A 24,026-nucleotide genomic window follows, 5' to 3' on the forward strand; every position below is an offset into this window, starting at 1 on the left:
AGGAAGTGGGAAACAGCTTTCCTACTTACAGTCCTTCCCCGGGACAGGGGTCCTGGCTGGAGGCCATGGATGGAGCCATGTGACCTTCTAAAGCCCTTCTCGCCCCAGTGACTTCAGCTCCAAAGGGAGCGCCAAGCCCGGCCTCCGTCCCCAGAGGGGAAAAGAACAGTTGAAAGGTGTATCTATAAATAAGTAACTCTCTCTCATTCTTAGTCTCGGTTGCTTGCACCTTAAAAATAGCTTCCCCCTTCTGAGCTGGTTCGAGGCAGACAGAGGAGGCCAGAACAGGAAACGCTTGGCTGAAAGGTAGAGGGACCAAACTTTCATCATAGTTTATGTTGGCAGGGAGGGGACATGTTTTCCTCTTCAGTCTCAACCTTTTCAGCTCCATGTCTGGGAAGCCTGACATTTCAGACCTCGTCCCATTGCTTGCGTTGTATGTAGCTGGTGTCAGCCTTCCCCCTTGGCTTTCTCCTCCTCTCCATTGATGTCAGGGGCTGAGTCCCTCAGGTGGCTCAGGCCACTCTACATACTGTTTTGGTCTTGTGACTTCCACACCCAAGAGCCTTCTTTGTTTACCTAGGGGCAGGCAAGCCCTGCAGGGGGGTAGGGGGGGTGGGGGAGGGTGGGGGGGTGGGGGAGGGTGGGGGGGTGGGGGGGGAAGGGGCGGGCCGACCTCTAAGAACTCCTGCCAACCCTGATGCAGTGTACACAGGCACCCAAAGCCGAGCTGATCTTGCACAGTTAGGGTCTAACTGCTATGGGTTAAGGATGGAAAGGACAGGGAAGGTGACCGAGCCCTTCCCTGCCATGCACCAGGCCCTCTAAAACACGCCCCATAGAAGTGTCTAGGTGTCTTTGAGATGGCAGGTTCCCTGCTTCCGGTCCCCTGAACGGCTGCTTCACATCCACAAAGGAGTGCATTTGTCTCTTCCTTCTTTTTCTTTCTATCCCTCATTCACTGCTTCTCTTCCTCCCCGCTCGCCCCCTCCTTCCCTGCCTCTCTTACCCCTCCTTTCTTCCTTCTTAAGTTTTCTTTCTTGATGGAGATGGCAGTAATCACCCCTTAGGTGACAGGTGATGGCAGCCTTCCAGGCGATAGTAACTGCTTCAGGAATATGACCACCATCTCCCCTGCTGAAGTCACTCCCAGCAGGAAGAAATCCTAATGACAAGTCAGACCCCGATCTCAGTGCACAGGAGAGCAAAGGTAGCATTTGTTGTTAATTATTATTTCTTGTCTTAGAAATCTTACCAGCTTGCTAAATAACTCACTCGTTTTAACTTTTCACTTCCTGCCTGTAGATGTTGACAAACTAAGGCCTAGATGTTCCCAGTAGTTTTAGCTATGGTTTTTAAAAGCTGTTTATGGAAACAAAGGAAACAGTGGGAAATTGTTCTAAACTTAAAGGCTTTAATGAGCAAGATAGTGTCACCCAGAGAGAGGAGGGCATTAAGTCAGATGTAGAGTTCCCAGGCCCACCTCACAGCCTTCCTTCAGGACACCTAGGAGAAGAGGCCCAGGAATGTACATTTTCTCAAACACTTTGCATAGTCCAGCTAGAGTTGGCCCAGGACTACACTTAGAGAAACACTAAAGAGGGACAGTGGCGGGCTTGGATGTGTTCCAGTCTGGCTGATCGGGGACTTTCCATAGTTCAGGACCCTCCCGTGTTGCTCCGGTGTGGGCTTCAGAAGTTTCATCCGCTGCCGAGTCCTAATGAATCACACACACACACAGACATGACACCATGAATTCTGCCTTCTACCTTGACTCTCTGCTCTTCGGGAAATTCCAGCCTCTACCCCCACCCTCCTGCACCCCGTCCATATTAATCAACAGCCAGAATTAGCTGCAGGAGAATGCAAATGAGACACACACACATACACACACACATGCCCTCTATGAGGATCCAAGGAGACCAGGAGCACTGTGGACAGAGCGTGGCTGTTCTGTGGCTTTGTGGGCTCAGCATATTGTAGGTGTTCTCTCAGTCCCTGCTCCTTCATTTGCAAAGTGGGACTTAGTCAGGTCACCACAAAGAGCTTTTGGGAAAATTAAACAGAACAGCAGGTAGACCACTCCTGTGTGGTGCTTAGTGCTTACCGCTGTGGGAGCTACAAGATGAGTTCTCTCGCTAGCCTTTCTTTCCTTTCTCCTTGCTCAGAGTTTTGCTTGGGTTTTGATTCTTTTAGACAAAGGCTCAAGTGACCCCAGGCTGGCCCCAAACTCCCTAAGTAGCCGAGAATGACCTTGAATTTCTCATTCCCCCCCCCCCCACCAGTGCTGGGATAACAGGAGTCTGAGCCCACACCCAGTTTTCCAAGTTCATGCCTACTATATGGACCCGTGCGTTTCCCAGTACATGTCAAGCGTATCCATACTTTACTCCCAGCAAGTATGCCGAGCCCCCTGAGCATGCGGGGCTCTCCCTGGTTCTGCAAGAATTCTGGGAAGGGTGGGAAAGAATCGAAGTTATCTGGAAGCCTCCCACATGGACACCTTTCCTTAGCTCCGTTGGTCTTCTCTCTGGGTTTTGTGTGCAGGGATGTTTTATTCATCAGGCTTTATGGGCAGAGTGCCCAGGGCCTGTGCAAAAGCTTGAAAGTTGAATTAAAAAAAGAAAGAAAGAAAGAAAGAAAAGAAAAGAAAACTTTGAGCTGCCGCCCATGAAGCATACCTGCAAAGCAGAAATTAACCAACACACAGGCAAGCGCTTAGGAAAGAGCATCACGCAAGGCTCATTAACTATGTGTGTGCCTCATAACAATTCCATTACATTGGGAAAACAATTTGTAAGCTAGAGCTTTCTCATTCTGCACAGACTTGTAAATATGTACTACGATTGCCAGGAATTCTCAGACAACTCTAAATTAAACGAGTTACTCATAGTCAAATAATTTAAAAGCCAAATTAAAAAAAGAAAGTTTGTAGTCTTTAAAAAGGGAAAATTCTACTAAAAAAATATGGGAGTTGGATTTGAGTTGGTGAGCCCAGATGCGCTGAAGTCAAAGGCCTTTAAAGGTCTGCAGACAGCCTCATGTCTCTGCCTCAGTGACCACCAAACAGCCGAGGAACACACCCAGTTCACACTCAAGGAACACACCCAGTTCAGACTCTAGGTGATTATTCTTTTCTTTTTTCTTTTTTTCTTTTTTTTCTTTTTTTTTTTTTTTTTGTTTTGTTTTTTGAGACAGGGTTTCTCTGTGTAGCCTCGGCTGTCCTGGACTCGCTCTGTAGACCAGGCTGGCCTCGAACTCACAGCGATCCGCCTGCCTCTGCCTCCCGAGTGCTGGGATTAAAGGCGTGCGCCACCACGCCCGGCTGATTATTCTTTTCTTAAAATAACTATTTACTTAACTTAGTTTTTTTTAAAAAAAACATTTATATATTAATTTTCTGTGTATGTGTGTGGATGCAATGCACACGTGGAAGTCAGTGAACAGCTCAAAAGAGTCTGTCCTCACCTTCCACCATGTGGCTCCTTGAGCCTTGACCTCAAGTGCCCTTCCTTACCCACGGAGCCATCTCGCCAGCCCTGGATGATGGTTCTTTAGACATACTGCTGTAACCTAATCATAAGACTGATATGGGCTCTGTCTCCTTCGAAAGATTAATTTGGAGCTACTTTCTACCTCTAGGAAGGCAGGAGACACACTACCGCCTTCTGCTATAGATTCATTATACAGCTAAGGGTCAACACACAGGTCAGCACGATGAGTAAATGAACAAAGTGTGAGCAAGGAACAGACTCCTAAAGTTCAGTTAACCTCAAAGCTAGCCGCCGGAAGGTGATTCCGACCTCCTCACTGCCCCAGTCTCCTCCTGTTCACACCTTCGCCGACAGCTCATGGCCATGCGGTATGGCAGACAACGGAACAGAGTGGCCCTGCCAGACGGTCCTCGGAGAACGCTCATTTTCTGTAATCGTGACTGTCTTTAAATAATAAATGTGGTACTTAAAGCAAATAATGATTGGTATAAATTTGGGCTTCAGCGTGCACAAGGCCCCAGATTTCATTTAAGCCGAGTGTGGTGGCCATGGTCTTGTAATCCCATCACCCGGGAGGCAGGGGTAATCATGTCAGGAGTTCAAGGCAGTCCTTGGCTGCCTTTTAAATGAAAAATCAGCCTGGTGTCTCATGGACACTGTCTCAAAGAGAAAAAAAAAGTAAATAAATAAATAAAGTAAAGTAAGGTACAGTAGAAACATGGTGTGTTGGGCTTGTCTGAGGCCTGACATTTTGCCCAGCACAGACAGCAAGACTGGTAAACTCTTCCACAGTCTCCTAGAATTCTGTTTTCAGATCCTATAGTGTGTGCACAGCTCACCGACATCATGGAGCTCATGGACATGGGATGAGCTGCCGTCATGGTCTAGGCCGGGACAGGCACTGTTTGGTCATGGCTGCTTAGGAAACTCAAGTATTGTCGACATTTCCCAAGCCCCGTGGCATCGTCTCTAAGATGGGCAACTCTAAAATAAGGTGCAGATAGCTGCTGGCAGGAAGTGACTCAAAGGCTTAGACACATCTTCCAGACCAGTTCCTGAAAGGTAATATAAGATCCTGAAATGCATTAGTTATGGTGTCAGTGCCTTCTTAGACACTGAATCATCAACACACACACACACACACACACACACACACACACACACACACACACACACACCCATGACTGTTGGCTTAAGAACCAAAGACTTCCCTTGTTGGCATCTGAGGCATTTTGAAATCCAGTTGCTATCATAACAACCTCAGATACCAGCCAACTACCTGCTATATATATTAAGCAATATTACCTGTCTACTAACAGGTAAAAAGTAGATTTAGAGGAAATTAAAGTTTCCGGAGATGACAAAATCTGACTTTTCACCTCCCTTTCTTTTGTTCTCTGCTGTCTGTCAGTCTGTCTGTCTCTGCCTCTCTGCTCCCTATTCTCTCTCTCTCTCTCTCTCTCTCTCTCTCTCTCTCTCTCTCTCTCTCTCTCTCCCACTTACAGCTAAAAATTTAATTCCAAGACAGAGGGCACTCCCAGCATTTTCTTAATAAACTCAACAATGTACAATTATGTCTCAGAATGGCACATTTTTATAGGAAGATAAACCTAATAAATATTCCTAAGTATCTAGTTTGTGGAAAACCATCCAAAGATCTGAAATGTCACCTAAAATGCACCCCTGAAATATCAAGGTGCATTTTACCTCTTACACAGCCTTGGAGGTCCTCAAGCCAAGAAGAGGGAGGCTTTGCTGAGCTCACCCTGTTCTGAAAGGCAGTGTTCCCAGACAGGCGCCAATGCCAAGGGAATGAGAAAACCGTAACACCTCCCTAACTGAACAAAAGACCTTTTTGTTTGGCCAATGCCAAAATCTTCATAGCCGGCAGCCCTCTGTCATAATGCTTGTAGATAATACGTATTTCTGAGGGTACGTTCATAACTTCGCATACACCCACACCAAGACAACAGGGGTTAGCCTTCCCTTCCCGCTGATTGCATGTTAAGTGACTGCTTATCAAGTGAGTCAGATGCTGCCTGCCACAGGATGCCTCGCTGGGTGGATAATGCTTTCTGAGGGAGGAAGAGAAGAAGGGAGGGAGGGAGGGAGGGAGGGAGGGAGGGAGGACAGAGGGCAGGAAAACTGCTTATTTTATTTAATGATAAAACGTGGACAATCTTGTTTGAATAACATCTTTAAGACACAAAAGAAAGGAAGAAAACTGGCCAGGGCATATTGCACAAAATGCAGGAGTGTCAGAGGCCAAACGCACTCTGTCATATCTTAACCATCATGTTGGGGTAACAGCCAGCAGGCATGCCCAGCCTGACATTGCAGCATGTCCGTGCCATGGATAACCATCTCGGGTGACACTCGTAGCTATCTGCAGCTCACAGATCGGCACTTTGCACATGGCTGATATTAGATGGTGTGCCCACCTGTGTGAGAGGTGCAGGTGGCTCACACATAGGACAGTGGCTTCCTCAGAAGTCTCTGTTAACTTCTGGGGAGACCTAAGGGGTCTACTCTTCAAAAGAACCTCATGGAAGCTCTGAGGCTAAGACATGGTGCTGTGAAGTTGCTCCATCTTACTCTACAACGTGGCCTCGGACCTTAGAATGCCTCCGAGCTCCTGCTCCATTTTGCGGGCTTTGTATCTTCTGTGCCACCTGACCCTCCTCGCAGCTTGTGACACACATACTATAGCTTTCTTTCCCCCCACAAAGGAAAGGGCCCAGGTCTGAGAAGTTAATCTAGCAGAGTTAACTCACGGCATCTCACAAAAGGTAGGCTTGCTATTTGAGCTTCTGTCTGTCTGACTCCAGCGCTAATGGGTTCTATATCCCAGCTCACACGTAGGTGGGATTGCCAGGCCTAAATTAAGAGGGTGCATTTACTTCATTAGCAACCCCAGCTCACTAGAACCCTGGGCGCTAAGAAGGCCTGGGTTAGCCAGGATGAGTTAATGTTGCTGCAGAAGGCTCCTACCTCACAGCCACGTAGCAGCCAAAGAGCTGAGAAGAAAGCCTGGCCACAGAGGTTTCCAGCCACCCAGCTGGTAACTTCCAAAGCACTCCTTTGGGAGATGGCAGATCTGCAGTGCCACTGAGAGTGTGGCCATGTGGACATCTTCTCAAGTGACATCACTGCTGCAAAACTTCATGCAATCAAATGGGGTCAAGTCTCCCAGATTGGACTAGCTGTAGAAGGGAAAACCCCAAAGCATAAGATACCTAGTTTTCAAGCTGTGTCTTTTGTATGTGGGAGTCACTTTCTTTGAGAGCATTTCCTCCCAAATTTCTAGAAAATGTCTGGTGTAAGATACTAATATAGGCAATAGGACACTGAGAAAAGGATTGTAGAACTCACTGAGATTCCTGCCCGCTCCTCTGCTGACAGGCTGACTGACCTCCCCTCGGTCTAGTTCTCTCAACTGTGAAATGGCCACTGAGGCCAGATTCTCTCTGACGGCCTTGGCCAAAATTTTATGAACCAGATGACCTTATCAGATTCCCCCCCCCCTCGGGATCACTTGAAAGATTCCAATTAATGCCCTACCCTCAAAAATCACTGTTTAAAAAAATCCGAGTTAACCCTTAAACATTGGCACTTTGCTCCTGCTCTTCTTTAGCGCTCATCTCCCCTTCCTGTTCACAGCCGCTGTGTACACTGGCACCGTCTCCTTCCAGAAGCTGGCAAGGCAGATGGAGGCGCAGATAATATACCTATGAAAACGTCCAGGAAGCCCCTCCTTTGGAGAATCTCCTGTGTGCCTTATTAACAAGACAGGGAGACACCTACCTCCTTGCAACTGCTATGTTCCACCATCTTCCCCTGTGTAAGCCTCATGGTCTGGGTAGAGAGATGGGCCTGCTGCCTCTCAGCATGGCCGCCACCTTCAGAACTGGCATGACATTGTGCCATATGAGCCACTATATCCACCATTATATATCCATCACTATATCAGACATTATATCCATCCTCCTGCTAAGCTGTGAAGGCCTCCATACTCACAGAGAAATGATACCCACAGGCATTTGGATCCCAGACTACTTCTCCATCACCTCCCATCCATCGTTCAACAGGGTAGTCTAGGGCATCTTTCTAAATCTAATGTAATGCATATGGTCCTGTTGAATTTATTTAGATACCAAAAGAATCCAAGTGCCTGTTCCTTTATGCTTTCATTCAAAGGAACATTTCAGTCAACCGAAAGGGATATAAAAATTGGCTTTCAATACCTAATTGTCACAGACTGTATTCAGCTTTGTCCCATGAAAGACCTCGGTCACTTGGGGAACCCAGACGTCATTTCCCACCATGGTTTGATGTTGAGTGCTTCTCGCTGCTCTTTGGTGTTGGTCCGTCCATAACTAAATATTGCTTTAGTGCTCACTGTACAAAGAGCTTCCTGGAGCCAGCAGGGGAGACATGTTAGGGCTTAACAATTGGGGCACTGTTTCCATTGAGTGGCTTGTCACACAAAGCTATGTCAAATGAAAGTGTCCCCAGAGCACTGCTCCAGTTCTGAGCCTTCCCTTTGCCTTTTCCTCGAGTTGAGGGAGACACTGGCTGTGTCTTAGCTTGCAAAACGTTTAGCTCGAGCACAAAATCAAGTCTCAAATGTCCTTGAAGGAAACTAAGTCACATTCCCAATATAGAGTGAAAAAAGGTCTCTTGGAACACAAGAGGAACATCAGGTTGGGTTAAGCCTGGCAGTGTTTTTTAAGGCCAGACTCCGTTTTCAATATATTGTTGCTATGGAAGTAAATAAGTGAGCTCATTGCAGCACCCAAGCTGGGCAGAGAGAATTTATAGAGAATTAATAAGTCCAAAATAGACAACATGTGTCTTTTCCTCTCTTCGTAGAAATTCAAGACATAATCTTGGATTTCAAACAGGCTGCCCACTGTAGCTCTTAGCTGCTGAAAACTGAGCCTTAGTCCTAGTGGCAGGCAATGGTGGTAATGTTTCTTTTCCTAGGGTTTTCTTGAAAACGGAAGAGGGTAAATTGTTCATTTAAGACAAAGGGTTATTATAAAACCCAACAAAGGCAGCGGTGTCTCTGTTAGAGCTTTTTTACTTTTTTATTTCATCTGGATGAAATAGTTCCTAAGCAGTTTTAGAAATCAAAATAGTCTTGTTAATGCGTGAACCCTGAAGAGGTGTAGTATAAATAAATCAAGTTGGGATTAGAGAGGCAGGGAGCAATCTAATTATATTTCCCACCCATGCCAAGTCAAAGCAATAGATACTAGTCACATGATACACTTGGTCACGAGACCATCTAAGGGCTCACTAATGGCAAGGCTGTGTGGGTCTGTCCTTGCAGTGGCATGTTCTAATCTCTCATTAGTGCCTGTTGTACTTTCTGAGCAGTGTATTTCCTGAATGTCCTAGTTCTGGTAGAGTTATTAGGGCAAACATCAGAGCCTGGTTATTCAGCTTTCTGCTCAGTTTCATCCTGGTGAGTAGCTTAGGCAATATCGTGTGTGTGTGTGTGTGTGTGTGTGTGTGTGTGTGTGTGTGTGTATGAGCGCTTGCGCGCGCTCACACATTTGTAACATGTGGTATGTGTGTGAACATCAGAGTAAACTCAAAGGAGTCAGTTCTCTCTTTCTACCATGTGGGTCCCAGGGCTTGAACTCAAGTTTTCAGGATTAAGCAGCAAGCACCTTTACTTACTGAGCCATCTCACCTGCCCACATCTAAATATCAGAGGGAAGGGAACACACAATGTGTGCCATTTCTAAGGCTGATTTAGAAAAGTCCTAAATCATTTCTAAAGTGATTCAGGCAGAAAATGATGAGATACGGAGTAGCTGCAAAATCAAGAGTTAGGCTTGTTAACTATGGTGAGTTCATGTGCCCTATGATACTCTTAGAAGAAAATGCTTCCAGGTGGAGTTATTTATTATTTTTAAATTTTTTCTTAGAATTATATTTTGTGGTTTTGTAAAGATTTTTTTTTTTTTTGGCAGTGCTAAGAACAGAACACAGGCTATACAAGTACCCCACCACTGAGCTACATCCCCAACTCCAGCTTTTTGTTATATACAAGAGTGGACAGGTAGGACGGTAGATAGATGGTAAATATATAGATAAATAATGGAGTAGAAAACCAACTAGAACAGCACTTCTGAAGTTTCCTATGCTCTTCCCAGCTCATCCCCATGTCTCTCCTCCACTCTACTCAATTCTCTCTTACTCAAATATTTTTCTGTGCCATGTATGTGTGTGTGTGTGTGTGTGTGTGTGTGTGTGTGTAATTTATATTCTTGTATATGTGTATATACCAAATTTACATTATTTAAAAATAGTACATAGTAGCCGGGCGTGGTGGCTCACGCCTTTAATCCCAGCACTCGGGAGGCAGAGGCAGGTGGATCGCAGTGAGTTCGAGGCCAGCCTGGTCTACAGAGCGAGTCCAGGATAGCCAAGGATAACACAGAGAGACCTTATCTCGAAAAACCAAAAATAAAAATAAAATAAAAAAATAAAAATAGTACATAGTGATCGTACATATTTACAGAACATTTCTGTACTTGATCAGATAAGGGTAGGTTGGCCACCAATTCTGATGCTGGAGACATTTGAAATTCTCTCCATTAGCTATTTTTAAATACACATTTAATGCTTACCAACCACAGTTAGCTACAGTTCTGTGATACGGAACTTTAGACTTTGTTTTCTTCCATTCAACTGGCGGCCTGTAAACATCCGCTACGCTCTCTGCACAGCCCTACCCCCACCCGTTTCCCAGTCTCTCCTAATCATTGTTCTGCCCTCAGCCTCTACGAGATCGGCTTTTCAGCTTCCACTGTTTTGTTCCTCGTGGCTGCTGTAGCAGGAGGAAGTAGGGAAGGGCTGAGGTGTTGCACTGAAGGAAGTAGGGTGGAGAGATGCAGAGAACCTGACGATTTAGGGGCTGGGATAATGGGAACTTGCCTTCCTGATTGGTAGATGACTACTTCCTGCTTTGCTTGGTGCTCCAATGAACCAGCAGCAGGCAGATGAGAGGCTGAAGTTTTCCTAACTCCAGCTCTGCATTAGGGGGTGAGGCAGATACCCAAGGGAAGATAGAGCCCAAATAGGCTTGCTGAGGCCTTGGCCCCAGTGACGTCATGTTAGAAGTTATCTCTAGGGCAATGCTTTGCAGAGAGCAGGCTCCATGCCCTACTTCTTGGTAAGATACTCTTGACAAGCGTCAGCTTGTGGTCCCCCACTGATGATAATTTCAGTCACGTGTCCCGAGCATAGGCCCTCGTCATCCTTTGGTTCAGAAAAGCCCTTCATCTCTAATCACTATGGAAAGCACTCCTCGCCCCGGGGCTTTCCACTGAAGCATCTTGGCCTATGTTGATGACAATCATGATACTGGCAATACTGATAAAATAATAATAACCTGAGCAGATCTGCTGGTGGCTCTTAAGAAGCAAAGTCCCCTGTCATTTGTGGCTTTGCTTTGAAGTTCCCAGTGCCTCTTGGGCCTCCTTTTCAATGCTTTACACATGTGTAAAGATAACTTTCTTTTCATCTAGCTTAAACATAGAAGTTAGGGATTTTTGTTTTTATCTTCATGTTTAATCACGAAATACTTTGAAAGCCAACAGCCTTGAAAACTCTGAACTGAGATATGGACCTCACCCCTAGGAGCAAGCAAGCAAGAACTGGCTCTCCTCCTGCCGCTATTGCGTCATCTCCCATGGTTCTCTGGGTGACTTGGACTCTGTCATTTAGATCTCCTTTGTTGTAAAAATAACTTGGGGTCTGTGGCGTGCTTTTTATCTCCAGAGAGGATGTCTTTTCTGTCTGCCAGCCTCATAGGCCCAGGCAAATCTAAACTCATGCTCTTCTCTGTCCCTCACATGAGGCTTTCAACCTGGTCCCATCCCTGCTTATGGCCTCATGGCTTCTAAGGAGTAGAACCACAGCCAGGTCCAGCGCTACCCACCCTTAGCTTGTGCCATTACCTGTCTCCTTCTCCAGAGCCATTGAGCTGTCCAGCCTCTGGTACAGTTCTTATGAGGAGGCTACCGCATGCCCTAAGAACTGAAGCACAGTGCTTGTCCTTGTGCCTTATGGCTTCCTTCTGCAGCCAAAGACACAGGAGAGTCCAGCGCCTTCTTTCTCCCAGAACAGCTGCTGATGCGGTTGTCAGTGGTTGTTGACCTCTCATCCACATCAAACACTCACTTGGTTCTCTCACTTGTCCACCATTCCCGTGGCGGAGGAGTCCTGTCTTTTAGCCTTGGGGTGGCATTCACTCCAGAGCTGGCCAACCTGGAAAGTCAGCTTATCCTATGTAGGCAGACATTATTTGCCATCCTGCTGGCACCATCTTTCTTAAAATCTGCTTTATCCAGGGCATAGTGATGGGCCCTGCTGCTTATATATAAACAAACGGGTAAGAAATGGTGCCACCATACTAAAAAAAACAAAAACAAACAAACAAGACATGAGATGCACTGAGAGGGTCAAATGCTAAGTGGTATAGATAAAGCACTTGGAGTGTTATAAGGACAGGGGTGATCTGTTCTTCCAGGGAAGGCTTCCTGGGAGAGAGGCATTAGATTCAGCTCTGAAAACACAATAAAATCTGAAGATAAGGGAAGAGTTGAATAGACAAAGAAGGTGCAGATGCGCGGGTGTCTGGGGCATTTAAGGAAACCAGCCTCTTTCAGTCTTGATAGAGATGGTATTGGTCAGAACTTGGAGTTTTCAAGGTCCCGAATAAGGAAGGAGAAAGAAGACACAGAAAAGGGAAAACACAGGTGAAAGTAAGTCGGGCAATCTAGGGCCAGGAGAGTGGTTTATTCGGCCAACGCACTGCTTTCAATATTTGAGTCAGTTTTGAAAACCAGAATTCTATACTTCTGGCTTCGGAAAGCATGCAAGATCTGACAACACAACCCAGGGAGTGGACTGACACACAAGCATGGCTACCTACCTGTCACTAGCATGCGCACTGTCTCCCAAGTACAAAGCCTGCCTATTATTGGCTGGGGCTTCAAGCAGCTGAATGCAGGGTCCTTGCTCTGCTCTGAAACAAACTCAGGCAAACTGATTGGGAAAACATCAACAAAGGACCCCAGGTTCCCTCCTCCTGTCCACAGATTCTAGCCCTCTGCTATCCAAATGGACTTTTCTTTTAACTCCAGTGTGCACAGCTTTCCAAATTAGGAATCGTGAGAGTAGGAAGACCTCTCTACAATCTCTGGGAATTCGCTCCAGTACTTCCAAAGACCTCACAGAAAATGGCACAACGCATGTATAACCTACACACATTTGCACACAGACGTGGAATCATCTCTAGGTAACTTACAAAACCCGGTGCAATCACATGCTCTTCATGTACTTGTTAGACTGCACTGTTTAGAGAAGAAGATCAAAGAAAGGAAAGTCGGCATATGCTTGGTACAGGTGGAATTGTTTTCATGCACCTCCCCTACACACACACACACACACACACACACACACACACACACACACACACAAGTTTGGCTAAATCTGTGGGTTCAGAACATGCAGCTACAAAGGACAGGCTCTGTCAGAAACATCTTCAAAAGCAGTCCCCGCAGTCAGCATCCAGGCTCAATGCAGGGAGAACCAAACACTACTGACTTGCAAGGCAGAACAGCTGAGGCGCTTTCCTTGTTCTAATGTAAACACATTAATTAGAGGGCTAGCACGCCCTAGGACTTTGGTCTTTTCATTCTACCTGCCAGGGCCCAGCCCCAGAGATTGACACAGTGCACTCTTCCCTTGTGAGTGCTTACAGTCAACCGTATTGTGTGCGTGTGTGAGACTGCCACACTGAGCCCCCTTAATACCTACAGTGATAGCTACTGAGATGGCTCAGTCAGTGAGCACAAGGGTGAGAGTCAGGAGCCTAGCACCCATGTAGAAACCAAACAGGAGTCTGTACATCTGTAACTCCAGCACTGGGAAAGTGAAAACAGGCAGATTTCAAGCTCACTGGCAGGCCGGCATACCCAAATTGATGAGCTCCTATTTCAAATAATAAGATGAGGGCCGGAAAGATAAACTAAGATCATTGGCTGCCCTGGCAGAGGAGCCAGGTTCGGGTCCCAGCATCTACACGGTGGCTCACAATGGTCGGTCCATCTCCCCAATTCTGGGAGACACTTTCTTCTGGCCTCTGAGTACTGAATGCCCATCAAACACACATATAAACAATATTAAATGTTTTTCAATCCCCTTGTTTCATAGAGAGTTTTCATGTGAAACATTATTTAAAGCATAAAATTGGCCTTCAAAGCTAAAGGCTTAACCTGTTCTTCAAACTTCTTAAACAAAACCATGACATACTTAAGAGGGGGGAAAAGGTTTTATTTGGGGGAAGAGTGGGTTTTTGTTTGCTTGCTTGCTTGCTTGCTTGCTTTCATTTTTGCCTTTTTTTTTTTTTTTTAATTTTTGCCTTTATACAGTCCTGCTATGTATCCTAGGTTGGCTTCAATCCTCCGGCCTCAGCTTGAGTGCTAGGGTTACAGGTGTGTAGTGCCATACCCAATAATAGTAATACCTTGATATGCAATGCAAACAGATTATGGGCATCTTTTATTATATTTTTTTTTTAATGTGAAGAGGATAAGAAGTCACCTGACATAAGTCTTTGCTCCACACACACGTTCAAACACTCATTAGCAAGTACCCACATATATATACACACACATGCATACACATCACACACACACCCAAACACATACATACACACACACACACACACACACACACACACACACACACACACAACAACTGATCAGAGTTGACATTTTTTAAATGTTTAAAGGAAAGGAGAAACAAGCCCAGTGATCGCAGTCTGCTCTCAGCCTCACAGCTCTCCTGGGGCTTTCTGGTTAGTTGACACAAACAGGATCCCCTAATCAGGACAGAGGCAGATCTGCATGTGAGCGTGCAGATCCTTCACAGGGTGACCATAATCAGGGAAGCTGCTGCTGGAGCTCTGAACCTTCAGGGCCCCAGCCCACCGCAAAGCTTAGCTCCTCCCTGGGAAGCAGTAATGAATTCAGAGGTCATCTCGGTAATTCCTAGGGCTAAGCCTTTGTAACTATAAATAATACACAGAATAAAAGGAATGCAGAAAAGAAAAAAAGGAACAGAGAGAAAAGGGACGTGAAAAACCTGACTTGATCTCATTGAAAAATTAGTTTGAAAACTGCCCTTGTGTAGTGATTCCATAAATACCAGGAGAATTCTTCTAAACTCATGATCTTAGTGAGCTCTTGGCATGCCTCTAGGCCTGAAGGTCAGTGGCTTTAAGAGGTTGAGTGCAGAGACAGAGTGCTTTCTAATGTTTTCCTATTAAGCAGGAACAAAGAGCCTGCAGGTCAGGCTTGCCGAGCACTTTTCCTTAAGGAGAGCGCACACAATTGGCATGGGAGGGGTCCTGCCAGGGTGGAGGCAAAGCTAGCTCTAAAGAAAGCTTTGTCCATCTTTCTTAATCACACAAGGATCTCTAAGTGCTCTGGACACGTCCCGCCAGATGCAAAGCTCTGGTCCCACTTAAATGTCATTGGTGGGTCCATGTGAGCTGGAGTTTACCATCGGGAATGCTGGGATGGGAAGGCTGTATTTTATTGGCTTTTTCCTCCCGTGGTTTTCACCATCTGTTTCTTTAACTGCATAAACAAGGAAAAATGACTGGTTTGGAATGCAAAGTTTTAAACACCAGATGACCACAGGCATCCTCTAAATGAGAAAGAGAGAGCAAGTTGGGGTTCCGTGACATTTGTCAGGAAGTGGAATGGTAAATACCAAGAAGCCCGTGTGTGCCTGGCCAGGGAACCACCGCAAAGGCAGGGGATGGCTTGGTCCCCGTCCCTTTTTAAGGAGTCATGCCCTGCCTGCTTTCCCCAATCCCACACTCAGACACCAGCACTGCTCCCTCTCCCTCCCTGCCCTCCAAGATGAAGAGAGACGCAGGGCTTCAGCCTAGTCTGAGTTAGTTCAGTAGCATCCCTGAGTCGATCTCTTTGCACAGCTCCCATTCTTAGAAGCTTCCACACTCAGCAAAAGCTGGCTCATGAGCAGATTCCATTACAAAGCTAAGTAGAGGACTATGAACAGAAAGTCTACAGGATCTTCATCTCTCTCCTGCACAAAGGCAAGTGTAAAAAAAAAAAAAAGAAGGAAAAAGAAAAAAGAAAGAAAGAAAGAAAGAAAACCGTGCAATGGCATTAAAGGTCTTGAGCAAACAGCCCCCTTGCTTTATGAAGAAACATTTGCTGTGCACAGTACAATAGCTGCTTCATAAAATGGTTCCGTCACTCCATGCCAACAAACTTAAAGCCCTGAGTTCCTTTTCTAAACACGAAACAATGGAGAGACTGGAAGGAAATGTTCGCGGCATACTAATCTCTTTTACCTTCAGTGTAAGAAGTAATCAGTTGCAAGCATCAGGCATTTTAAACAAAATTGAACGGGGGGGGGGGGGGGTTGGAGCCCCTGGGGTACAGACACTGGTGCACTTGGCTGCGTTCCACTCGGTTCAGCTTGAGACGCGGACGTGGAACATTTTTCACATAGTTTTGTAGGCAGCCTGATGCCAGAGTTTTCACCTTAAAGGGTCAAAGATGAAGGCCTCCCGGGAACAGACAGCTCCTCCTAAATTTGGGGCATTGATTCTCAAAGACGTGGTGGACAGTTTTTCGACATGGACAGTGTTAATGGTTTGGGACTTGGAGGGTTGGGCAAAAATAAGACTGAGGCAATTTCCTAGCCCCGAGAAGATTAAATTAATTAAGTTGAAATAGTGTCTCTACCCTGCCTAGAACTACCAATCAGTGCCTAGCTGTGAACATAGGTGGGTACAGTGGGTAAAGTGCTTGCTGTACAAATGTAAGGACCTGAGTTCAAATCCCCGACTCACATGGAAAAGAAATGCCTATAACTCCAGTGCTGGTATGGGCAGGGGGACAGGCAAATCACAGAGCTTAAGCAATTGGCCAGATCTAACCAAGTGTTGAGCTCTAGGTCAGTGAGGGAGCCCTGTCTCAATAAAATAAAGTGGAGAGAAGTAGAAAAAGATACATGAGGTTGGTCGACTGCTGCCCTCTATATGTGCACATTCCAGAGAGTGCATCCACATAGACACAGAGGGAGGAAGGGAGGGACGGGAGGGGAGGAAAGGAGGGATAGATGGCGGGAAGGAAGGAAGGAAAGAGGGAAAGAGGGAGGGAGGGAGGAAAAATGGAAAGTAAACAGGCTAGCCCACTAGATAAGACTCAGTCTGTTAACTTTGGCTCCAGATGCCAGAGTCCATGGTGGATATAATTGATGTCTGACACCCACTGGACATGGGCGCCATTGGCGATATTTGCTTCACTAGTGGGAATAGGAAAATGATTAGAGATTAGCTAATCCACTTCAAGGCTGAGAGTCTTGAGGTCCTCCCCAGAACAGTTCATCCTCTGTGGCACTGGTTCCACATTAGAGGGGACAACCAGCTGCAAGACAAAACTACTTAGAAGAAAATTGCACCTGCAGTGAACATGCGTAGCCTTGTGACGTTGTTCCCTAAACAGTACTGGGTACCATCTATTGACTTAGTGTCGGTTAAACACTGTAGACTATAAAGTAATTTGGAGAGGGCTTTAAGTGTGCAGATGATGTATGGCGGTTACATGCAAAACACTGCACCCCATGGACTTGAGCAGCCAAGAATGTTGGAACCGCTCTCCTGTAGACACCAAGGGAAACTGTTTCCCTTGGTTCAAAAATTATTACAGAGAACGCTTCAGGCAGTTATAAGAACAGGACTGTTCGGCAGTGGCTTTGTGAAAGGACTAATGACCCATGGAATTTCAGTTATAATCATAATAATTTCAAATGAAGAGGCATACTGGGGAAGGTATGAGAGGAATTTTAAGTGGCCAAACTATTTGTATTGTGTACTTCACAAAAGCTCTGAAGCCTTGTAAAAACTGTAGTGCTGTGCTTTGGCCACTCCAAAAGGATCAGCGAAGACTTTGATAATTTATTTTTATTTTCTACATATGTGTATGAATGTTTTGCCGCATGTATGTATATATGCATACACCACACATGTGCCTGGTGCCGTGGAGGCCAGAAGAGGGCATCAGTTCCCCTGGGACAGAAGTACAGATGGTTGTATGCCACCATGTGGGTGCTGGTAACCAATCTCAGGTCCTCTGTAAGAGCAGCAAGTACCCTTACCTGTTGAGCCCTCTCCCCAGCCTCACTTCCATAATTTAAACATATCTCCTTGGAGACAGAGAATTGAGACTCTTATTGATGAACTTTGATAGGACTTTTTGGAAAATCCTCAGGAAGGGAAATATATTTCAGACACTTCCTTCATACTCTGACCTTGTGTCTTCCTTCTCTCTCTCTCCCTCTACCCTTTTTTTCTTTCCTTCCTCCCTTCTTTCCTTCCTTCTTTCCTTCCTTCCTCCCTTCCTTTTCTCTCTGTTCTATGAGGGTTGACTAGGTATGTGTAGGTGTGTACCTAAACAAGCTAATAGGTATGCTGAGGTCTTGGGGCTGGCATTTGACATCTCTGTGTATTTTCATCCCCAGGTGATCACCCCAGTGAGGACAGGCCACGGCTATGTGTATGAATACCCATCCAGATACCAAAAGGATGTCTACGATGTCCCTCCTTCCCACACCGCTCAAGGGGTAGGCAATGGGGACATCACTATGGGAGCTGGCTTTGGGGGCAGCATCTCTTCTGGAACACACAGGAGAAGAGGACTACCAGCCACAACCTCTAAGCTGCCTGTCTGGGGACCATTCATTTTAGTCAGTGTTTCCCTTATCAGAAAGTCTAGTCTTTTATCTGAGAAGTCTTATTTGCTTTATCAGTTTGTTATTTTATTTCTGAAAATGTCCAATTTTAATGATCTAGATCATAGAACAGATAGCTCATATAAGATCATTTTCATATTTAACCTAAATCAAAGAATGAAAAATTTATTTTGAAAAAACTTCCGTAAAGGCCTGATGGCATAGAATGCTGCTAAAAACCAAGTCTGCATATGACATTTCCATTCTGGGTAACTCAAGTGTTTCTCTTCAGGTATATGACATCCCTCCTTCATCAGTGAAGGGCCCCGTGTTTTCAGTTCCAGTGGGAGAGATAAAACCTCAAGGGGTGTATGACATTCCCCCTACCCAAGGGGTAAGTGAATTGGCACAGCACAATGTGTGGATGAGTATCTCTATGTATATGGAGGTTGGGGGTGAGGAATATATGTTTGTTCAATGTAATAAAACAAAAATGGCATATTCTAAAAGGGAAAAAAAAGGAAGCAAGGGACATAAGGAATAAATTATAATTACAAATTTAGAGGGTCCTCAAAAATATAGAGACATAAATAGTGACAGTCAAGTGGAAGTGGGGACAGTGAGTTCAGTTTGGCAATGTCTAATACATCATATATTTCTAGGTGGCTCTATAGCTTTCTTGATCCATACAGAAGATGTAAGTCATTTGATATTCTGTTATCTTCTGGGCATACCTGCACTTTGAGTACAGCCAGCTTTGCTGAACAGATAGGGAACTGTGCCTCTGAATATGAAGGAGACTCAGGTCTGATGACCAAGAAGAGAACTCTGGTCCCTCAGCCCAGTGTAGAATGTCTTGTGTCTCTCAGCATGGATCAGCCTGGCAGAATAGTCAATAAATGGTTGGAAACAGGAGACTGCAACCCAGCTAGGAAGGCTCTACACCCAATCCATCACTGAGTATGGTAAAGGATGCTCATGTGTAAGGATGAGGGCACACATCCTCTAAAGAGCATGCTGCACCCTGGGAAACATCTGAAGTTAATGAGTGTTGGGAGGGACAGGTCTGTGAACTCTGGACCACACCTTCATGGGCTGTTCATTTTCTGCCTTCGTCCAAGATCCAACTGAACAAATAAATTGTTTTGTTTTTTTACTTACTTTTTAGGTCTACGCCATTCCACCGTCAGCTTGCCGAGATGAGGCAGGGCTTAGGGAAAAGGAATATGATTTCCCTCCTCCGATGAAACAAGATGGAAGGCCAGACACGAGACCCGAAGGGGTTTATGACATCCCTCCAGCCAGCACCAAGACAGCAGGGAAGGACCTTCACAGCAAATTCACCTGCGATGCTCCAGGAGCCGCAGAACCGATGGCTCGAAGACACCAAAGCCTTTCCCTACACCATCCGCCCTCTCAGCTGGGACATTCTGAGAGCACTCAGAATGATGCATATGACATCCCCCGTGGAGTTCAGTTCCTGGAGGCACCAACAGAAACCAGTGAAAAGGCAAACCTGGAAGAAAGGGACGGTGTTTACGACGTCCCTCTGCACAACCCGGCAGACGCCAAAGGCTCTCGGGACTTGGTGGACGGGATCAACCGGCTGTCTTTCTCCAGCACTGGCAGTACCAGGAGTAACATGTCCACATCTTCCACCTCCTCGAAGGAGTCCTCGTTGTCAGCCTCGCCATCTCAGGGCAAAAGGCTCCTGCTGGACCCAGACACAGCCATTGAGAAGCTCTATCGGCTCCAGCAGACCCTGGAGACGGGCGTCTGCAGCCTCATGTCCCTGGTCACCACAGACTGGAGGTGTTACGGATACATGGAAAGACACATCAATGAGGTCCGCACCGCAGTGGACAAGGTGGAGCTGTTCTTACGGGAGTACCTCCATTTTGCCAAGGGAGCTTTGGCCAATGCCTCCTGCCTCCCAGAACTGGTCCTCCACAACAAAATGAAGCGCGAACTCCAAAGAGTGGAAGATTCCCACCAGATTCTAAGCCAGACCAGCCATGATTTAAATGAATGCAGCTGGTCCTTGAATATCCTAGCTATCAATAAGCCTCAAAATAAGTGTGATGATCTGGACCGGTTTGTGATGGTGGCCAAGACAGTGCCAGATGATGCCAAGCAACTGACCACCACCATCAGCACCTATGCTGAGACCCTCTTCAGAGCAGGTCCCAGTAGTTCCCATCTGAAGAATGGGCCCACCAGCATCATGAACTCAAGCGAGTATACACACCCGGGCTCCCAGGTACAGCCGCTGCACCCTGGTGATTACAAGGCCCAGGTCCACAATAAGCCATTGCCTCCCACTCTGAGCAAGGAACTGCCACCAGACTGTAGTAGCAGTGACGGTTCCGAGAGGAGTTGGATGGATGATTATGACTACGTTCACCTACAGGTAAGGAGACTGGACCTATAAGCTACCCACACTCGCGTTCGGGGATCCCAGGAGACTGATGCCCAGAAGGCTCTTGGGCTAGACAGCCAAAGGACAGAATTGGGACATCTGAAAATGGAGAGTGAGATCATACAAAATTGTACAGCCCCTTTTATTTAACCTCCCTGGGCCTTAATTTTATTTTGGAAAGCGTTAACTTGAAGGGGTTGTATTTATTCTCACTGATATACCCCAGGCAAGCTCGAGGAGACTCATCAACATGGCCCACTGGGTCCATGAGTCATAGTAGCAACTCTTCCTCTATTTGTGCTTTATGGTACAGTTCCATTGAACAGCCCATCATAACAGAAATAACTTGAAAAACATATCACTGTTAAGAAAAAACAACTGTCGAAAATATCTGTACTTAGAGAGTTTCTAAGGTACACCCTAAGCCAGTGGTTCTCAAGCTGTGGGTCATGACCCCTTGGGTGGGGGATCAAATGACCCTTTCACAGGGGTCACCTAATACTATTGGAAAAACGCAGATAATTTTTACATTATGATTCATAACAGTAGCAAAGTTACAGTTATGAAGTAGCAATGAAAATAATTTTATGGTTGGGAGTCACCACCACATGAGGAACTGTATTAAAGGGCTGCAGCATTAGGAAGGTTGAGAACCACTACTCTAGGCTGAGAGAAAGAGACAGAGACAGAGACAGAGAGAGATGGAGATTAACTGCTTACAAAGACACATAGCTCCATCAGACCCAGAGGAGCTATCTATGATCATTTTCCAATTGGCCAACAGCTTGACCAGTATATGTTAAACTCTGTAAGCAGCTTCCTATAAGAATAAACTGTGCTAGTTCCCAATTGACCAGGGATCGTGAAAGCTTCCCTGTCTGCTTTGAGGAGTTCCAACACTCTATCATAATCCATTACTTAGTATCTGGCTTAGTATCTTATTCTGCCATCCTTTTCCATTTGACTGAGAGCCACAAATTATACTAGAAACTGTCACAATACCAAACGTCTCCAGGCACCGGAGGGTAGAAAGGATCAACTGAGGCACAGCTCAACCTTAGGAATGGCCTGGGTTAGAGGAGGCGTTTAACCTTCATCTTACCAGTCTTCTCGTGCTGTACACTGGAGAACAGGGTTATTCAAACAAATTGGAAATGGAATATGCACCCATTTTTTAAACCTCTGTTTGAAAGCTCATGGTTCACATATGCTCCATTTTAAAAAAGCATGAAAAAATAAGGCTTCCTAAGCGGGTGTAAAAAGGATCATGGGAAGAGCAGCAACCATGGCAGCCCGTGTGGAAACAGACTTGGCTTTTCAACCTGTCTCCACAGTCGTTCTGGAAGTCCCTGTCTGTGGTTCACAGTGTTAACTAACTGGACATGAGGGATGTGGCCAGCAGATGGGGAGGATGTCAGTGCATGTGTCAATGAAGCTGACTCACAGCAATGAGGTAACACGGTGTTTGTGTTGCAAAATGACAGGGCAAGGAGGAGTTTGAGAGGCAGCAGAAGGAGCTCCTGGAAAAAGAGAACATCATCAAGCAGAGCAAGGCGCAGCTGGAGCATCATCAGGTAGGTTCACACAGAGCAAAGGCTCTTCTGTGGCGGAAGTGGCTCCACCCGGCAGGGAATGGACAACTTTAAAAGCTCTGGGTCCTGCCAGCACCCCCAGGCATAGAACAGGACATAAGAACAAAGCGAAGGTTATGTGGCCTGTCACCACAGCTGTGTATGCCTGCGCTGCATCCAAACAGGCTGTGCCTGTTAAGATACAACACATTAGGACTATTCGGGTTAATGCTTTTGATCTCAAGACACAAAACCCAGTCAGGCTGGGCTAAGCAAATTGGTTTTCCACTGAGGCCATAGAGAGGGAATTCAGGAGGATGAAGATGCAGCCAACACTGACAGGAACATGGGCTGCCTCCTCTCCTTGTTTCTCCGTTATCTGCTTTGTTCTCCTCCACTGTCCAACATTTCCTCCAGTCACCTCTTCGCTCAGTTCCCATCTAACTTTGCAAAACTCAAAAGTGGCCACTCAAAGCCTTTTCTATCGGGCTGTGTTGTATTGTGCAATGCGTTGAGATAGTAGGTTCTTGCTGTGTAGCCCAGGCTGGTTTCAAACTTGGTATTCTCCTGCTTCAACTTCTTGAGTGCTGGGTTTGCAGGGGTGTGCCATTGTGCCCAGCTCCAAAGCTTTCTCTGTAGGTGGCGTTTCACCTGAGATTCCTTAGCTGATGGTCAACTCTCCTCTGTTGGTTATTTGTTATCAAATCCCCAAGAGATGTTGACTGTAAATCTCCCCTCAGCCCCATCCCTCTTCTGCACCTGTCTTTTGCACGGTAAAGTCTACGGGTCAAAGGGAAAGATCCAAGGTTTGTGAGACCCGTCTGAGTCCATTTACCAAGGGCTCTGAGCAGGGGACATTCACTCAAAGGTTTACTGCATGCAACAGGTAAGGAGAGTATAGCAAGGCGAGGGCATGAAAACAAAGAGAAACAAGGTGAAGATTTATATGCCCTTGAAGATAAAATGAAATAGCACACCACAGCATGAAGTGACAAGAGGTCTCCGGGAAACCGGAGTTCAAAGCTTTCTTTTCTAGCCAACAGGTGTGTGGGCTTGAGCATGACGTCATAGGCCAAAACTTGAGTTCCTTCTCTATAAAATGGGACAGTTCTGCCCTCTATGGACACATGATTTGAAATCAAACTCATTACTATCAAATAATGCTGGAACGCTACCGTTTATCACTGTGCTTACCTTGGCACTTGGCCCAGGAAGACAGCGGAGTTTGAGGGAACTAGCAGACACCAAAGTAATTCCTAGGAAGCAAGTAGGCTGTGGAATACCACATTGACTGTGCACATCTCATCAGGAAATCAGGATGATGTTGTCCCTGTATTGACTCAGCTCTGAATCCGGGCAAGAGATTAACTGAGTCCCAAACTTGGGATTCTTAGTGAAAATAGCTAGAAATTATCATTTCAACTTGAAAGAGCAGTCCAGCTAGGGATGCCTAATGAGAGCATCAGGAAAGCTAACACTTGGGCCTCTGAGATGTTTCAGTGTAAGGGCACTTGCTGGCAAGCCCACGGCCTGAGTTTGATCCACAGAAACCACACAGTAGAAGAAGAGAACCAACTCCCATGAATTGTCCTCGAACTTCCAGATGCATGCTATAAACTGTGATAAGCATTTAATGCCCAGATCTCTTATTGTGTCCTTTTTGGCTAAGTAAGTGTGCATTTCTATGACGTACCCATGCTAAAGGATCATAATGTGTACATCTTTCAGAGAGAATAGGAGAGAGAT

General features: G+C 46.0%; 1 protein-coding gene across 2 annotated transcripts in view; it reads left to right on the top strand.

Moving 5' to 3' along the window:
• NEDD9 (neural precursor cell expressed, developmentally down-regulated 9) overlaps positions 1-24,026 on the top strand; it is a 179,126-nt gene that overhangs the window by 151,660 nt on the left and 3,440 nt on the right. For both annotated transcript variants that reach the window (XM_084794865.1, XM_084794864.1), the window contains 4 exons: positions 18,081-18,182; positions 18,583-18,684; positions 19,459-20,700; positions 22,194-22,283. In XM_084794865.1, the coding sequence (XP_084650991.1) occupies positions 18,081-18,182; positions 18,583-18,684; positions 19,459-20,700; positions 22,194-22,283 (1,536 nt within the window). The remainder of the gene's footprint in view (positions 1-18,080; positions 18,183-18,582; positions 18,685-19,458; positions 20,701-22,193; positions 22,284-24,026) is intronic.

The sequence above is a fragment of the Acomys minous genome (genome assembly GCF_964271855.1).
Source record: "Acomys minous genome assembly, chromosome: 9".
NCBI lineage: Eukaryota > Metazoa > Chordata > Mammalia > Rodentia > Muridae > Acomys > Acomys minous.